Genomic DNA, 14,757 nt, shown 5'->3' with positions numbered 1-14,757 from the left:
CCTTTCATTTGATGTCCTTAATGTAGGAATACATTAAAAACAACTAGTCCGCCATCTTGGGTGTTCCGCCATATCGGATTTAGAATGTCGTCACATAGCTTACCATACATTGTCATCCAAAGTAAACGTGTATACAAGTTTTTTTGTCGATTGAAGATATAGGTATGCTTCAAAATTCAATTGCGAGATTTCACCGTAACAAACATACAAACATACATACATTGCAAGTTAAATAAACAAAAAGTTGACAAAACTTTGGGTGGAAAAAAAACATGGCGGTACAAATTTACGCTGTACCCGCGACTTCTTTCGCGTGGGAGATTGTATCTGGACATTCGTAATTTTTTCAACAGAGTTATTCTGATCCCGTGGGAATTACGAGATATAAGGTCTTGCCATATGAGACTTCCTTTATCTTATTTTGGGATTTAGTTGTTTTTGCTCGTAAAAATTGTAGTATTTAATAAAAAAAAGTTTTGGTTAATTCATATCTATCTGGGCGGTTGGAATTCGCGCATGGTAAATTCGGTTTCGCGGGAATTCCGGGATTAAAAGTAGCCTATAATTATGTTACTCGACAACCTTCACTAAAAATCGGTTCAGCCATTCCATAAATTAGCACGAACGAACAGAAAGACAGACGGATTTTTTTAAATTGTTTTTTAGTAAAGTGTAAATGTCTACATGCACTTAAAAGAGATCATTTTGATATTATAGACAGACACTTCAACTTCACTTTTATGTATAGGTCCCCAAATGAATTTTAACAAAATCTTACTTGTAACATATTGCTATTAAACAAATTTTGTACATTTTCAAATAAAATTTCATTTTACCATTGTATCTATCTATTCAAAGTAAAACTTCACAAATTTTTTTTTACATGCAGTTTTCATTCATTAGAAATTTGCTTAATTGTAAGAAATAAAAACTCCAATAAAATTAAGTTCTTTATTAATTTAACAATTATTGGTAAAATATAATTTTGTTATATTTTATTTGTATTTAACAATCTCAACATAGTTTAACATTAAATTCTGAATATATCACAACAATAAAATCTTAGGAAGACTACAAAGCTATATTTAAAAATTACAATATCAAAAATACAAAGTACATTACACTATGATTAGTAAATAATATAAACAAGGCACATGAAAAAGCACCTCACTTATTATTGCTTTGTAAATATTGTCAATCCTTTTGAGCTTTCATACACTAGTATATATATCCTTATTCTTATTTCTAATCTTCTATTTCAAATAACAAAATAATAACTTCCAAAATATAATTTGAAGCTAGATCACATGTTGCAAAAGCAAAACAACCATTAAAAAATGTGAGATTTTTTTTTGATAATGTCAAATGCATCTATCTATCAACAAGACAAAGTTGTTTTGGTAGCAATCATTATTTTCTCCAATATTTGTAGAAATCTTTCATTAATTTGTAACATAATTAATGAAGTCTACCAAGTTAATCATTGTACATCCCATCGAGAAGAAAGTCCATTCTTTTGTAATGTCTGTTCTTCCAAGCTTCCTGACCTCTTTTGACAGCCATGTAACCCAGTACAGCAAACATAGGAACGACTAATATTGTTATTACAATAGGCATAATCATTTCTGGATGACCACTTGCCTTCGCTGAATGTACTTTAATATTAGGACCGTCTTCATCAAGTTCCAAATTATTTATTTTATCCATTCTCGCTAAAGCTTCGTGTGACAATATTAAAGGCTTATAATTTTTTGTGATATTTGATTTTTGTGTGTCATTAAAAGTACTTGTTTCATTTAACCCTTCTAATTTAATTCGCTTCAATATTTCAATAGTAGTATTTTTACTTTTTGTAGTAGTTGAGCTTTGATTAATTTTGTCATGGCTAACATCTTCAGCTGGATTATAGATAACACCTTTTCGTGGAACGATAGATTTACCTTTATTGCTACTCAGTTCCTTATCAATATTTTTAGGCAAACTTTCGTTTTCAACAGACAGTGTGACAGGATTACTGGATACTATTGCACCACCTTCACTCATAGATGTATTTGTCGTATTTTTAACAGCTTTGGATAATTCATTGTCAACTGATGTTTTCACAGGGATCTTTACAGCAGGAATTATTGTTCCTTGAATAAAAGTGATAAGCAATATGTTGTACAGTACCAAATATTTATACATTGTTAATAACACATACAAAACAAAAATAATTAAAAAAGATCTAGAAATATAACAAATAAAACTTTCAATAGTAAACACGTATAATAACAAATAGTAACAAAATCTAAAAGTCAAAACGAAACTTTTTCTCCAAAACTATTTCAAAACGTCAACATAAAAATTACAGATTACTTTGTTGCAAAAATTCTGTCATCAATGATATAATATATGACAGAATATCAGAACGAATTAAATAAAAAAATTCTTTTCACGTTTAAACTTTCTTTTCAGTGCTAATCGAGGTTGCTCTAATTGATGATTATAAATTATTGTAATGTGATGAAGCTTTTATTAGTTAAGACATTAGTAACAGTAATTCGAAAAAGCTGTATAGCGTAAAACTTTTGCTTTGTTCGAAGGGAAAGAATGTAGCAAAAACAAAATAAAAATTGAAATGACACTAATGACACTGACATTCACGACTTTCAAATGACATGTCGAGCAAAATAATTACAAAGTTAAAATGTTATAATAAATGGTAATTATTTTATACTTACGTTAAAAGGGCGCAATTGCAATTCAAAATGAGGACCCGAAGTAATTCGGGAGTCCGTCTCGATTACTACCAGAGAGTTGTGCACAAGTTAATTTTGGATCACCAGCAACCAGTTACAGGCTTGTTCCCAGCGGGCCCAAATAATGATCATGCTTGGATTAGAGACAACCTGTATTGCATTTTGGCGGTTTGGGGACTGTCTATGGCATTCAAAAAGATTGCCGACCAGGATGAAGATCGAGCTAAATCATATGAGTTAGAACAGAGCTGCGTTAAATTAATGAGAGGTTTGTTAAATTTTTTATCTAAAAATAAATAAATAAATTCAACTGCCCCGTTGGCGCAGTTGACAATGAAAGAAGGGAGTTTCCGCTTCAGAGTTATGGGTTCGATTATGGACCCCAATTCTGGGTGTACTATTTATATAATTTTAAGTTATGTTAATAAATTTATATCAATTATATCAATTGATTATCATGTGAAAAACAGTCATTAAATTAGGACCTTAAGAAGAATCAACTGTGTATTATTAGAAATGTATTATGTGAAATGTTTTTATCTTTTTAGGTCTTCTTATGGCTATGATGCAGCAAAAAGACAAGGTAGAAAAATTCAAAAGTACACAACACCCCCATGATTCACTTCATGCTAAGTATTCTTCAAAAACTGGAGGCACTGTTGTGAAAGATAATGAATGGGGACATCTACAAATTGATGCTATCTCATTGTATCTCCTTATTTTAGCACAGATGACTGCATCTGGTTTGCAGATAGTGTTTTCATTGGATGAAGTTGCTTTCATTCAAAATTTAGTTTTTTATATAGAATCAGCCTATTGTATTCCTGATTATGGAATTTGGGAGAGAGGAGATAAAACAAACCATGGGCTACCAGAACTTAATGCCAGCTCAATTGGTATGGCTAAAGCAGCTTTAGAAGCTATGAATGAGCTGGACCTTTTTGGTGCTCGTGGAGGACCATCAAGTGTAATACATGTATTAGCTGATGAGGCTCAAAAATGTCAAGCTGTCTTGCAATCAATGTTGCCAAGAGAATCAAACAGCAAAGAGTTAGACTCTGGTCTTCTTTCTATCATAAGCTATCCAGCATTTGCGGTTGATGATCCGCAGTTGATAGCGAAAACTAGAGATACAATAGTGTCAAAGCTACAAGGGAAATATGGATGTAAAAGATTTCTGAGAGATGGACATAAAACACCACGAGAAGATCCTAACAGACTTTATTATGAGCCATGGGAATTGAGAATGTTTGAAAATATAGAATGCGAATGGCCATTATTTTTCTGCTATCTTATATTAGATTACTGCTTCCAAGGCGACAAGAACAATGTTACTGAGTATATGCAAAAGTTGGAGAAAATTATGTTAAGAAAAGATGATGGTATAAAATTAGTGCCTGAGTTGTATGCAGTGCCAGGGGATAAAGCAAATTTGGAGCAAATGGAGCCAGGTAGTCAGGAAAGAATACCGCTAGGAAGGTGTCCTTTTATATGGGCACAGTCATTGTATATCCTAGGAAAGTTATTACAAGAGGTAAGATTTTGTAATTTAATTAGTCCTTTTTATGATATAATTACCATTGTGGTATTTTTTAAAGAGTCTGTTGAGGTTTTTGTTGGTAGGTAAATTATATTGTGAAATATGGAATCAAAATCATTCTGAAACCTGCTTGAATTAAATAAATTTAACATAACATAACAATACACTTTATTGTACACCAAAACAGAAATAAGACATATTATGGACTTAAACAGAGTATTATCAGGTACAAAGGGCGGCCTTATCGCTGAAAAGCGATCTCTTCCAGGCAACCTAGTGGCAGAGGAGATGGTATTGTGTCAGTGTAGGTGTACAAATTGAGACATAAACGGTCGAATATATTTACAAACACATACATAAAAACATACATACGTACATACATACATAGATATATATAATTTTATTCACGTTGAATATTAAGAAAATGCTAAAAAGCAATTGTACACGTCTAATATGCAAGGGTAAAGAATTCCAAAGTCGAGAAGCTTGAACAGTGAAAGATTGAATTTATGATTTAATATCAAGTGAATAATTTAAATACTCTCTACACTCTTTGTTAATAAAATCCTGACCAGAATTTTTTTTGGTCTATTTGTGAGCTACGCTAGCTTAGACTGAAGTGATGACGAAAATTAAAAAAAGGTATATTTTATTGATACAATTTTTGTAGGGATTTCTAGCAGTTGGAGAACTTGACCCTTTGAACAGAAGACTTTGTTCAGAAAAGAAGCCTGATGTTGTGGTTCAGATTGTCATATTAGCTGAAGATAATGAAATTCGGGATAAACTTCTTGAATATGACTTGCATGTACAAACAATAAGTGAGGTTGCACCCATTGAGGTTCAACCAGCCAGAGTTCTTAGTCATTTATATACATATTTAGGTAATTGTCATACTTTTATTATTTATAATAATTGAAAATCCGTATTCTAATATATGATTACTTTTTATTTAAGGTCGTAATAAAAAATTAGGATTATCTGGAAGAAAGTCACGAGATGTGGGTATTCTTAGCACAAGCAAATTGTATTCGTTAAATGAACGCATTTTTGCATTCGCTCCGCAAGTAAGTATAAATGGCTAACCTTTTATAATAATGTTATAGTTAAATATTTTTTTATTTAAGTTGCTGGTATAGAGAGTTAAAAATATATATAGAAATTAGATATGATTCACTTTAGATTTACTTAAACGTATTACTTTAGCTTAAAAAATTGTATATCCTTATTTATATTAGATAAATCTGCTTTGCAAAAATACTATTTTTATACCACTTTTTTCTAAGCCCAATAAGGCGAATTAGTGATGAAGAAAATAGCCTTAACATGTACTGTTTAGATATTGTTTTATGTAAAATTTACCACAAGCTACTCTTTTGTTTTAATTTTTCATCTGTTCACAACATATGCTGTAAACGCTGTGTTTAATGTGTGTTAAAATTATTTGTTGCTTTCTAAAAAGGCTTTACATGTTACAATTACAAAAACTAGGAAACTAAATAAGACTATGCAAATAAGCAAAATAAGCTACTGTCAAAAATGCTTGTATGTTTAATTTTTAATATCCGTGTTTTAATATATTTTCAATAATTTTTTATTTCTTATATTTCTGTTCTTAAAATGTATTCATAACTTTTGTTTGGTTTAATAGTTTTCTGACATGAAAAGATTCTTCATAGCTTCTGACTATGAACTGATGGTTGACATGCTAAAAGCCGAAATTGCTTTCTTGAAGTCTTCATGGCAAAATCTCCTCGGAAGACCTCTTGTGGTTTTGACTTTAAATGACATGAATTTAGGTATCTTACGCAATTTAATGCTATTGTATTAATTTGTGTGCTTGGGTCCCCTGTGTATACTAACTCATGTATAACAATATTTTTCCTAGTTATGCCGTCTAATTGATGTTCTAAATTAAATTTATTTAACAATCAATTTTTCTTATCACCATGTCATATAATGACGAATCCAAAAATATCATTCGTATGAATTTACTCGCATGGCTTTATAGAATTTTGACTACGAAGAGTACTACATGACGCGCGACCCGGCGTTGCTTGCGAGCACTTTTACGGCAAACGTCGCGTTTCTCGGTATGAGCTGGAAACAAATGCTTGGACGTCCGACAATTACATTACTTGCTACACATTACCTGTTAGGTAAACTTACATGACTAATTGCTGTTTTACTAAATTTTATTTTTCCTTCGTAATATAATTGTTGCTAAAACACTATCAACTAATTAGTACAAACTAAATATTTCTATATTCACTTTTTTAAGATAAAAATTTTGCATAAAAAATTATGATTGTGTCAATAATTAAAATGTATCACTTATTTACTTGATAAATTTTTCTTATCTAGTCTTTCCTTTACGCCTATCAAAATATTTTAATTACTTCCATGACGACCAAATCAATCATTTTAATTATAAACAACTTATTTACTATTAGAACTGGCAATATACCTCTACATATATGACGGGTTATACCAGTTGCTCATAAAATTTATTTGGTACTTAGAAGAACAATAAAGTACGGCTATTGGCTTCACAAATTGCGAATGCTGAAGTAGAAAAAATGAAATCGTTAACTGTTTGATACTGTCGGAGTTTGCTTGCCGATTCTTCTCTGCAGAATCTACATTCCGAATCGGTGGTAGCTTCACTTTTACAAAAATAATAATTTATTTTTAAAGTTTTAATTTGTAAAATGACGATTTGAAAGTACTCTGCTGGAGCCTATTTGGATAAAGCTATTTTTGATTTTGATTTTGATTTTGGTTATTCATTAGATTACTCAACCTTATAACAACCGGTAAAATTGGTCCTGGGTTGTTTTTACTTATAAGGTTTTTTTTTTTCAAAACTGCATGTATAAATTTACCTAGTTTAACCTAAAATGAAAGTAATAGGATATATTAACATATTTGGTCCTATTCTGGCTTTTATGTGTTATTGCTTTCATAGTCTTAATTATAGTCTCATGAAGAGATTTTCTGATTGATAATGTTTTCAGATCAAGGTAAAATTCCAATGGCTATGGTGACGACGATGAAAAAGTTGAAATCTGGTTACATTAATGGAACAAGAGTTACTCTTGGGAACCTCGGCGATTTTCTGAGTACGTCCGCGATAACTAATTTGAGTTTTTTGGGAAGTCAAGAGGAGGGTTATCCAGATAGTAAGTAATGTTCATCTTATTTATGTAACTACAATTTTATTATTTAGCGGTTTTACTTCTATGGGGTTATTACCTTTAAATTAGTTAGCATTTATGATTATTATAGGGAAATTACCATACCTATACATAAAATCACTCAAAGTACAATATTACACAAAAGTATGCTGTAAATGTAAAGAACTGTTTAGTTTCTTGTTGATTTTTGTTAAAGGAATATATATATTCAGAAACACCAGCTTTAAATTAACTATAGCTAATTGAAGACTGACTGTGACAGTGATGTTATGTAATTTAAATTTGGAAATTAGACAATGTAGTCGATTGTGCCTCTAGTTACGCACACACACGCACACGCGAACGCGCACGCACGCACACTTTTTAACTTTTCAACTCAACGTTACATTCTCTAACGTATCTTCTATAATATAAAAATGAGTCGCTGAATGTGTTGCTAAGCGCAAAACTCGAGAACGGTTGGACCGATTTCGCTAATTCTTTTTTTTTAAATATTCCTTGAAGTACGAGGATGGTTTTTACGGAGAGAAAAATTCTAAAAAAAAAAATTTAATTTCCTGAAAAAGTCTAAAAACAACACTTTTCTATACTCCCATACAAAAGATTTGTGATAATACTTAAAAGTCACTGTTAGGCGATACGAAGTTCGCCGGGTCAGCTAGTATTTTATATTTTTTGCCGCCAGAACTGAACCCGCAAGTACAAAGCTACTTAGAAGAGCACCTACTACGGTCATTCAGCAGTCGCCTAAGCGTGCTGCCCCGTCCAGCGGGGGGTCGCGTCCGACCTCTACGTCGCCGAATGTCCGTCCGTGGAGCCATTAAGAAGACACGCTCCATTAATGTTGACTGTGAGTGGTTTCATTATATCGCATTCAGCCTATAATATCCAACTACTGGGCATAGGCCACTTTATCCATGCAGGAGAAAGATCTGACGTGCTCTACGAGGCACGGTGGGGAAACTCACAAGGACAGACGTCCAAACCGGAAAGAAAAATTTGTACAAATAAAATATCCATCCCGAGCGGGAATCAAACCAGTAAACCGTCGTTCTTTTAAGCGACTACTAGCACCACTACACCAGAGCGGTTGTTCATTATATCACTTAACTTTATTTTTATATTTCAAAAAAAACGGCTGTAGCAAACAAGCGCACGGTTCGCCTGATGGTAAGCGGTTACGGTTCCTCATAGACAATGTACACAATTGTGTCTGTTTAGTGCAACATCAGGCGTATCGCAAACGCTTTGCCGATTCTACCCCAGACAGGCAGAGTTATTTAGCTGTGCTGTTATCTTCTGTAAGGTTAAGATATTTCCCTAGTTGGACTCCATGTATTGACCGAAATATTATTGCAAAAATAAAATTTTTATTTTTTTTTATTTTAATATTTTTTAATAACAGCCACACGTTGGTTATTATTTCTAAATTAACATTGGATTATTTTTTTACAATATGAAATAACTTCATTTACAGCTGAAACTCTAGGAATGGAAGGTGAACACTACGGGCCACATCCCCTGGAGAGAAAACCCTCTTGGCTCGAAGGAGACTCTACGTTTGGACGCAGCCCTTCACCTGAACAAGCTAAGAAACGAGCCTTCACCAAGTATTCACTTTACTTTTTTGTTCATCTGTACTAATATTAAAAAATCGTTTTTAATCTTTAAACTAAACTTCTCAGTAGGTTATCTAAAAGTTAGATGGACTGTAAAATAACATACAACTTATTAGCCTGGAAATATGTTTTTGTAAACATTATTGTTATTATTATTAGCGAAAAAGTAGTTACTAATATCAACGTTGGTTCAACCGTGAGAGTAATATAACATCACTATATAAATAAAATATCATCTACACAGGACCTAAAAATATTTTCCGAGGAAATTTTGTACATGTCGACTTTATTGTAGTACAGAATAATTTTTAAAATGATACAAAATTTAAGCTTTCATGGTCACTATCAACACCGATGACTCCAAACGTATATGGATCTTAGATATAGTACATTAAAATATTAATTATTGTAGGGGTACATCGACTACTTCTTTGGGAGTACCGCCGACTATTGAAGTGAACAAAGAAGAAGCGCCGACTCCGGCGAAGGAAGAAGGTCAGTACAAAAATTGTGTGGATTTATGAAAACACGATGCAAGTGAAACTTTAGTGAATACACTGATCAAAACACACAAATACCGCGGAACACTTGCGACATGCGACATGTGGTAGATGAACGAAAAAATTTGGGGCGATAGAATAAAAGTTTCACTTTAATAATTTAACAGTATAATATTTAATCATTAGATACTTATGATCCTTATTTATTTATATAATCTTAATTGTGTACCAAAATAGGCATTAAAGCAAATAAAGAGGAGAGATGCACAAGAGGCGGCCTTATCGCTAAAACAGCGTTATTAATCTCTTGTAAAAACTTAAATGAAGACCTGTCAACTATTACTAAATTGGCTCATAAATTGTTGTAAAATGATCGTATTGTTAATCCACAAAAGTGTTCTTTACAATTTTTAACACAAAAAGACTGAAGTTAAGAATTGTTTCAGAAGTCCAAAGAGTTAACAAAATATACGTATTGTTATCCCGCATAAACAGTTACATCCGTATAAAAATGCATACCTAACACCGTCCGCCAAGATAATTGAAATATTAACTTATTATTAATATAACCTTTTTATTCGACTTCAAAAAAAGAGAATGTTCTCAATTCGAATGTATTTTTTTTAAACGTGTTACATCATAAATTTTTATCAGGTTTTGATGATTTTTTTTTTTTTTTTGTATTTGAATTCTGATACTCATGTGTTCCCATTTAAATTAAGCGAGATATGACAAGTAAAATTTTGAGCTATCCCTAATAATGCGTATTTAAGTGATCGGCCTTTAGCGATAAGATCGCCTTGTACATCTTTGTTTTAATTCGTTACTATGTTTGTTTGTATTTTGGTGTAAAATAAAGAATATTATTATTTAATTGACAATTTTTTCGATTACCAACGTTGCTGATGTTCTTATTTTTTTAATTGTCGATGATTAATTGATTTTTTTTTGTTTTTTTTTTTATATAATTTTCAGTGACAGTAAAGACGGTAGTACGAAATCGAACGACGTCGGAGTCGCAGAGTGTCGTGTATGCAGAACAAGACACCGACGAGCTGATTGCAATGCTACGAGAAACTGAGAGCCTCGACGAGCAAGGAGATATTTTACAGTACCTGGTCGACACGCACGGACTAGATTATGATACTGGTGAGTTTTTCAGTGTATTTTTTTTTTTTTTTTTTATAGAACTGGGAGAGGGAGCTAACGGGCAGATAATACAACCTACTAAATATCTATTGCCTCTCACGGACATCTGCGACTCTAGAGAACTTTAATTTTCAGTGATATTGATGCACATACTTCGTCTTCATCATTATACTTTCAATGGTGTGCTGTTATTTACAAGTCAAAAATATAACAAATTAAACATTATATCTTCAAATATAAGTTTATTACAACAAAAGTTCGATGCCACAGAAACTGAGGGGGCGTACCTTCAAATCACTCGTACGCCCAGAAGTTACACGAATCTTACCGACAATCATAATATAATCTTACTGAAGCCCGAAAGCTTGGACACCGACAGAAGGAAAAAAGATTGTCAATAGTATGACCGTACCTAGTTTATGTGCATTACACGTTCAGTTGACATATGTCATGTTTAGAGAGATGTGAATCATTTAATTTGGTTAAGTAATGCTTACCTTAGATGTATGATAACTGACATAAAATCTCATTTACTGTTTCAGGTATGCTAGAAAACGGCAAGCACGTAACTGTAAAAGATCTTCTTAAAGTTCTCTATGAGAAAGCGTGCAGTCAAAAACTATGGGGACTCGTAAGACACACCGCTGGTATGCTCGGGAAGAGAGTCGAAGACTTAGCTAAAGCGGTGACAGATCTACTTGTAAGACAGAAACAGATAACCGTTGGGATGCCACCGAACAACGAACACACTATAACTGCTCCTTTACCAGAGAATGAACTGAGGCAGCTGATACATGTGGTTTGTGACATAACGTTTCGTTATTTCATATTTTTCATTAAGGTTCAGTTCATATTCATTCTACATAAACTTATACTTAAACGAAATACATATAGTTTAAAAAATTATCATTAAATATAAATAAATAAATAAATTCACAACCTCAAGAAGAAAAAGATTTACAACACATATAAACATTGACAAACTTTATATGGCCTATACAATATTTGAAAAGGGTAGGCATAGAACGCGCTATCAATATGACGTGGAGTTCTGACTCAGTATTATTTAAAAAAAAAATCTTGTAATTACAATTTTGTCAATTTGTATTGGTATGTATTTATATTTTTTGATAATAATGTATTTATTATTTTTGATTTAAGATTTTATAGCAAAAAAAAATTTTAATGTAATGAAAAAAATTTAAATATTAATTTTATTACATATTTTACATGCAGTCTTTTCGCCGTGAAAACAATGGAAATAAACATAACAAGGTAAATTATTGTTTCTGCATTTTATAAAGAGTTGTAAAACGAAAAGTATTGTATATAAAATAATTTTGGTTATATGTATAAAAATAAATTTGTACAATATATATATAATATGTATTAAAATATAATATATAGTTTTATTGTTTTGATATATGTTTGAATAAATTGCTATACTAATTTAAAGCTTTTTTGTGATTTGAATCGTGACAGAAAATAATGTACTGAAAAATTGTACTCGTATAAAACATATAGGTACATAAAAATGTTACTACCAATTTTACTGTCGCAAACTAAACAAAATAAATTAAAATGTGTATAAGAACACATAACATGTTAAGTTTCTAGGCAAAACATATACAAAAAATTTAGTTGAATATTAGAATTGACACAATTGTACATAATATATCACATAAATAATGGTACATATTAAATACTATAACCATTAAACATACGACATATTTAGTAAAATTACAATTTAAACATTTCTGATATCATTAAACATTATAATTATCATCTGATTAACTGAGGTAGGGCACAGCAGGAATTTCCTGCTCAAAATATGGAGCAGGCCCGATTGGGGTAGTACCTCGACCTTACAGCAAAATAATACTGTTTTCAAGCAGTATTGTGTTCCTGTTGGTGAGTAAGGTGACCAGAGCTCCTGGGGGGATTAGGGATTGGGTCGGCAACGCGCTTGCGATGCTTCTGGTGTTGCAGGTGTCTATAAGCTACGGTAATCGCTTACCATCATGTGAGCCGTACGCTTGTTTGCCGACCTAGTGACGTAAAAAAAATATCATAATCATTATATTTACATTTTCTCTATAACCTATTAAGAATGTCTCGTTTAATAATACTCCAATACTTAACTGAGATATGGCACAGCAGAAAATTTCCTCCTCAAAATCTAGAGTAGCCCGACTGGGGTAGTATCTAGGGGTAGAGGAGGGGGGGGTTTCGGGTAGGGTCGGCAACACGCTTGTGTTGTTTCTGGTGGTGCAGACGTCTATAAGCTTCGGTAATGAACCGTATGCTTGTTTGCCGAACTAGTTGTATAAAAATAAATTCTTAATTTGCATGTATACTATGAATATTATGAATATTGCTTAAGGTGATTAAAATGAAAGGCCTTACTCATTTTGAACATATTTTTTTTATATATACAGTACATAATATGACTACATATGTGACATTCTCAATGTAAATATGAAATGCTTTGCTTTCGAAATAGTGTTTATTATTTTTGCTTAAATTGTGACATTGTGATATGTGACATAAACAGGGCTAGTGATTAAATTTTCTTTAATTATTTTCCAAACCCTAAATGCAAATACATATTTATTTTACATGTTGACTTTATGATTATTTGATGATTGTTTGACGACGCGTTGGCGCAGCGGTCATAGCACTGGCTGTTACGATGGCGGTCGCGGGTTAGATTCCCGCTCACGACATTTGTATCGACCATATAGATATTAGTCGTGGTCTGGACATTGTGTTTGTGTATGTTTCCCTCAACACAGGAGAAAATCCTACTGAGGGATCCGTTGAGTGCAAAGTGTTTATAATTATTAATTTTTTTGATTAGAACTACTCAATCATAATGTTTGTAATATAATAGATAGTAAGCGCAATGCTTTTACGGCCACATTTTTATGGCTTACATCTTTATAAAAAACTAGCTGACCCGGCGAACTTCGTATCGCCTAACAGTGACTTTTAAGTATTATCACAAATCTTTTGTATGGGAGTATAGAAAAGTGTTGTTTTTAGACTTTTTCAGGGAATTTAAATATTTTTTTTTAGAATTTTTCTCTCCGTAAGAACCATCCTCGTACTTCAAGGAATATTAAAAAAAAAGAATTAGCGAAATCGGTCCAACCGTTCTCGAGTTTTGCGCTTAGCAACACATTCAGCGACTCATTTTTATATTATAGATGTTTTACAACATGAAGAATTTTTAAAGTTTATATCTGTAATTATTACATTTTTTTTTTATTGATATGATTTGAGATTTGATCATAATTATATTGAGTAATTTTGAACATTATAAAGTTTTTATATAGCGATAGTATTATTTTCATCCAAGTTTAAGCAAATAAGCATGTATTATTCGCATACAAATTACTGGTGGTCTAATATATAAATATTTTTGTGTTGTAGGCGTATGGCGATGATGAGAGTACTGCGATGTTGACTCAAGAGTTGCTAGTTTATCTCGCCATGTTCATACGTACTGAACCACAGTTATTCTTGGAAATGCTTCGTCTTAGAGTCGGACTTATAATACAAGTAAGGCTAACTTTATATTATTACTAGCAGACCACCGGATCTGCCATATTTTGTTTTCTTTAATATATCGGTTATTTTTTCATGGCTCTGTTCCTAAGATAAGCAACAACTTAATGCTTGTTGTGCAGCCGACTGGAAGAGGTATATATATATATATATATATATATATATATATATTCGAAAAATACATACAAATAATACATAATATATAAATAAATATATATAATTACACCCACACTTGAGGTGGGAATCGAATCTACAGCCCTCTGAACAGAAAGCGCCAAAGAGTCACTACACACTGTGTCGATATAAAATGAAGTCGTTTTGTTTTTTCGTTTGTGAGCAAACACATCTATCTAATCACCACATCATCACATCAACCTATCGCAGTCCACTGCTAGACATAGGCCTCCACATGTTCGCGCCAACAATGGCGCAAACTCATGTGTT

The 14,757-nt window shown here is 32.1% G+C and overlaps 2 protein-coding genes across 2 annotated transcripts in view; one reads left to right on the top strand and one right to left on the bottom strand.

The window, feature by feature from the left end:
- Positions 1–937: 937 nt before the first annotated feature.
- LOC123669917 lies at positions 938–2,387 on the bottom strand. The gene has a single exon (XM_045603433.1). It carries the CDS (start codon positions 2,182–2,184, stop codon positions 1,477–1,479), a length of 708 nt encoding a protein of 235 aa, XP_045459389.1. The 5' UTR covers positions 2,185–2,387; the 3' UTR covers positions 938–1,476.
- Positions 2,388–2,637: 250 nt separating this feature from the next.
- Positions 2,638–14,757, top strand: part of LOC123670229 (probable phosphorylase b kinase regulatory subunit alpha) — a 28,903-nt gene continuing 16,783 nt past the window's right edge. Inside the window, exons 1-12 of the mRNA XM_045603738.1 lie at positions 2,638–3,006; positions 3,287–4,272; positions 4,949–5,162; positions 5,236–5,345; positions 5,930–6,077; positions 7,296–7,460; positions 8,161–8,325; positions 8,953–9,085; positions 9,507–9,589; positions 10,570–10,743; positions 11,286–11,542; positions 14,179–14,307. Of these exons, the coding sequence (XP_045459694.1) occupies positions 2,748–3,006; positions 3,287–4,272; positions 4,949–5,162; positions 5,236–5,345; positions 5,930–6,077; positions 7,296–7,460; positions 8,161–8,325; positions 8,953–9,085; positions 9,507–9,589; positions 10,570–10,743; positions 11,286–11,542; positions 14,179–14,307 (2,823 nt within the window). The 5' untranslated portion in view covers positions 2,638–2,747. The remainder of the gene's footprint in view (positions 3,007–3,286; positions 4,273–4,948; positions 5,163–5,235; positions 5,346–5,929; positions 6,078–7,295; positions 7,461–8,160; positions 8,326–8,952; positions 9,086–9,506; positions 9,590–10,569; positions 10,744–11,285; positions 11,543–14,178; positions 14,308–14,757) is intronic.

This window comes from Melitaea cinxia, chromosome 4 (genome assembly GCF_905220565.1).
Source record: "Melitaea cinxia chromosome 4, ilMelCinx1.1, whole genome shotgun sequence".
Lineage (NCBI taxonomy): Eukaryota > Metazoa > Arthropoda > Insecta > Lepidoptera > Nymphalidae > Melitaea > Melitaea cinxia.
Note: the sequence above shows the minus strand (reverse complement) of the source record. Positions and strands in the feature narration are given on the sequence as shown.

Coding starts and splice junctions, on each gene's coding strand:
- LOC123669917 (XM_045603433.1), bottom strand. CDS start 2,184: ATGTATAAATATTTGGTACTGTACAACATATTGCTTATCACTTTTATT.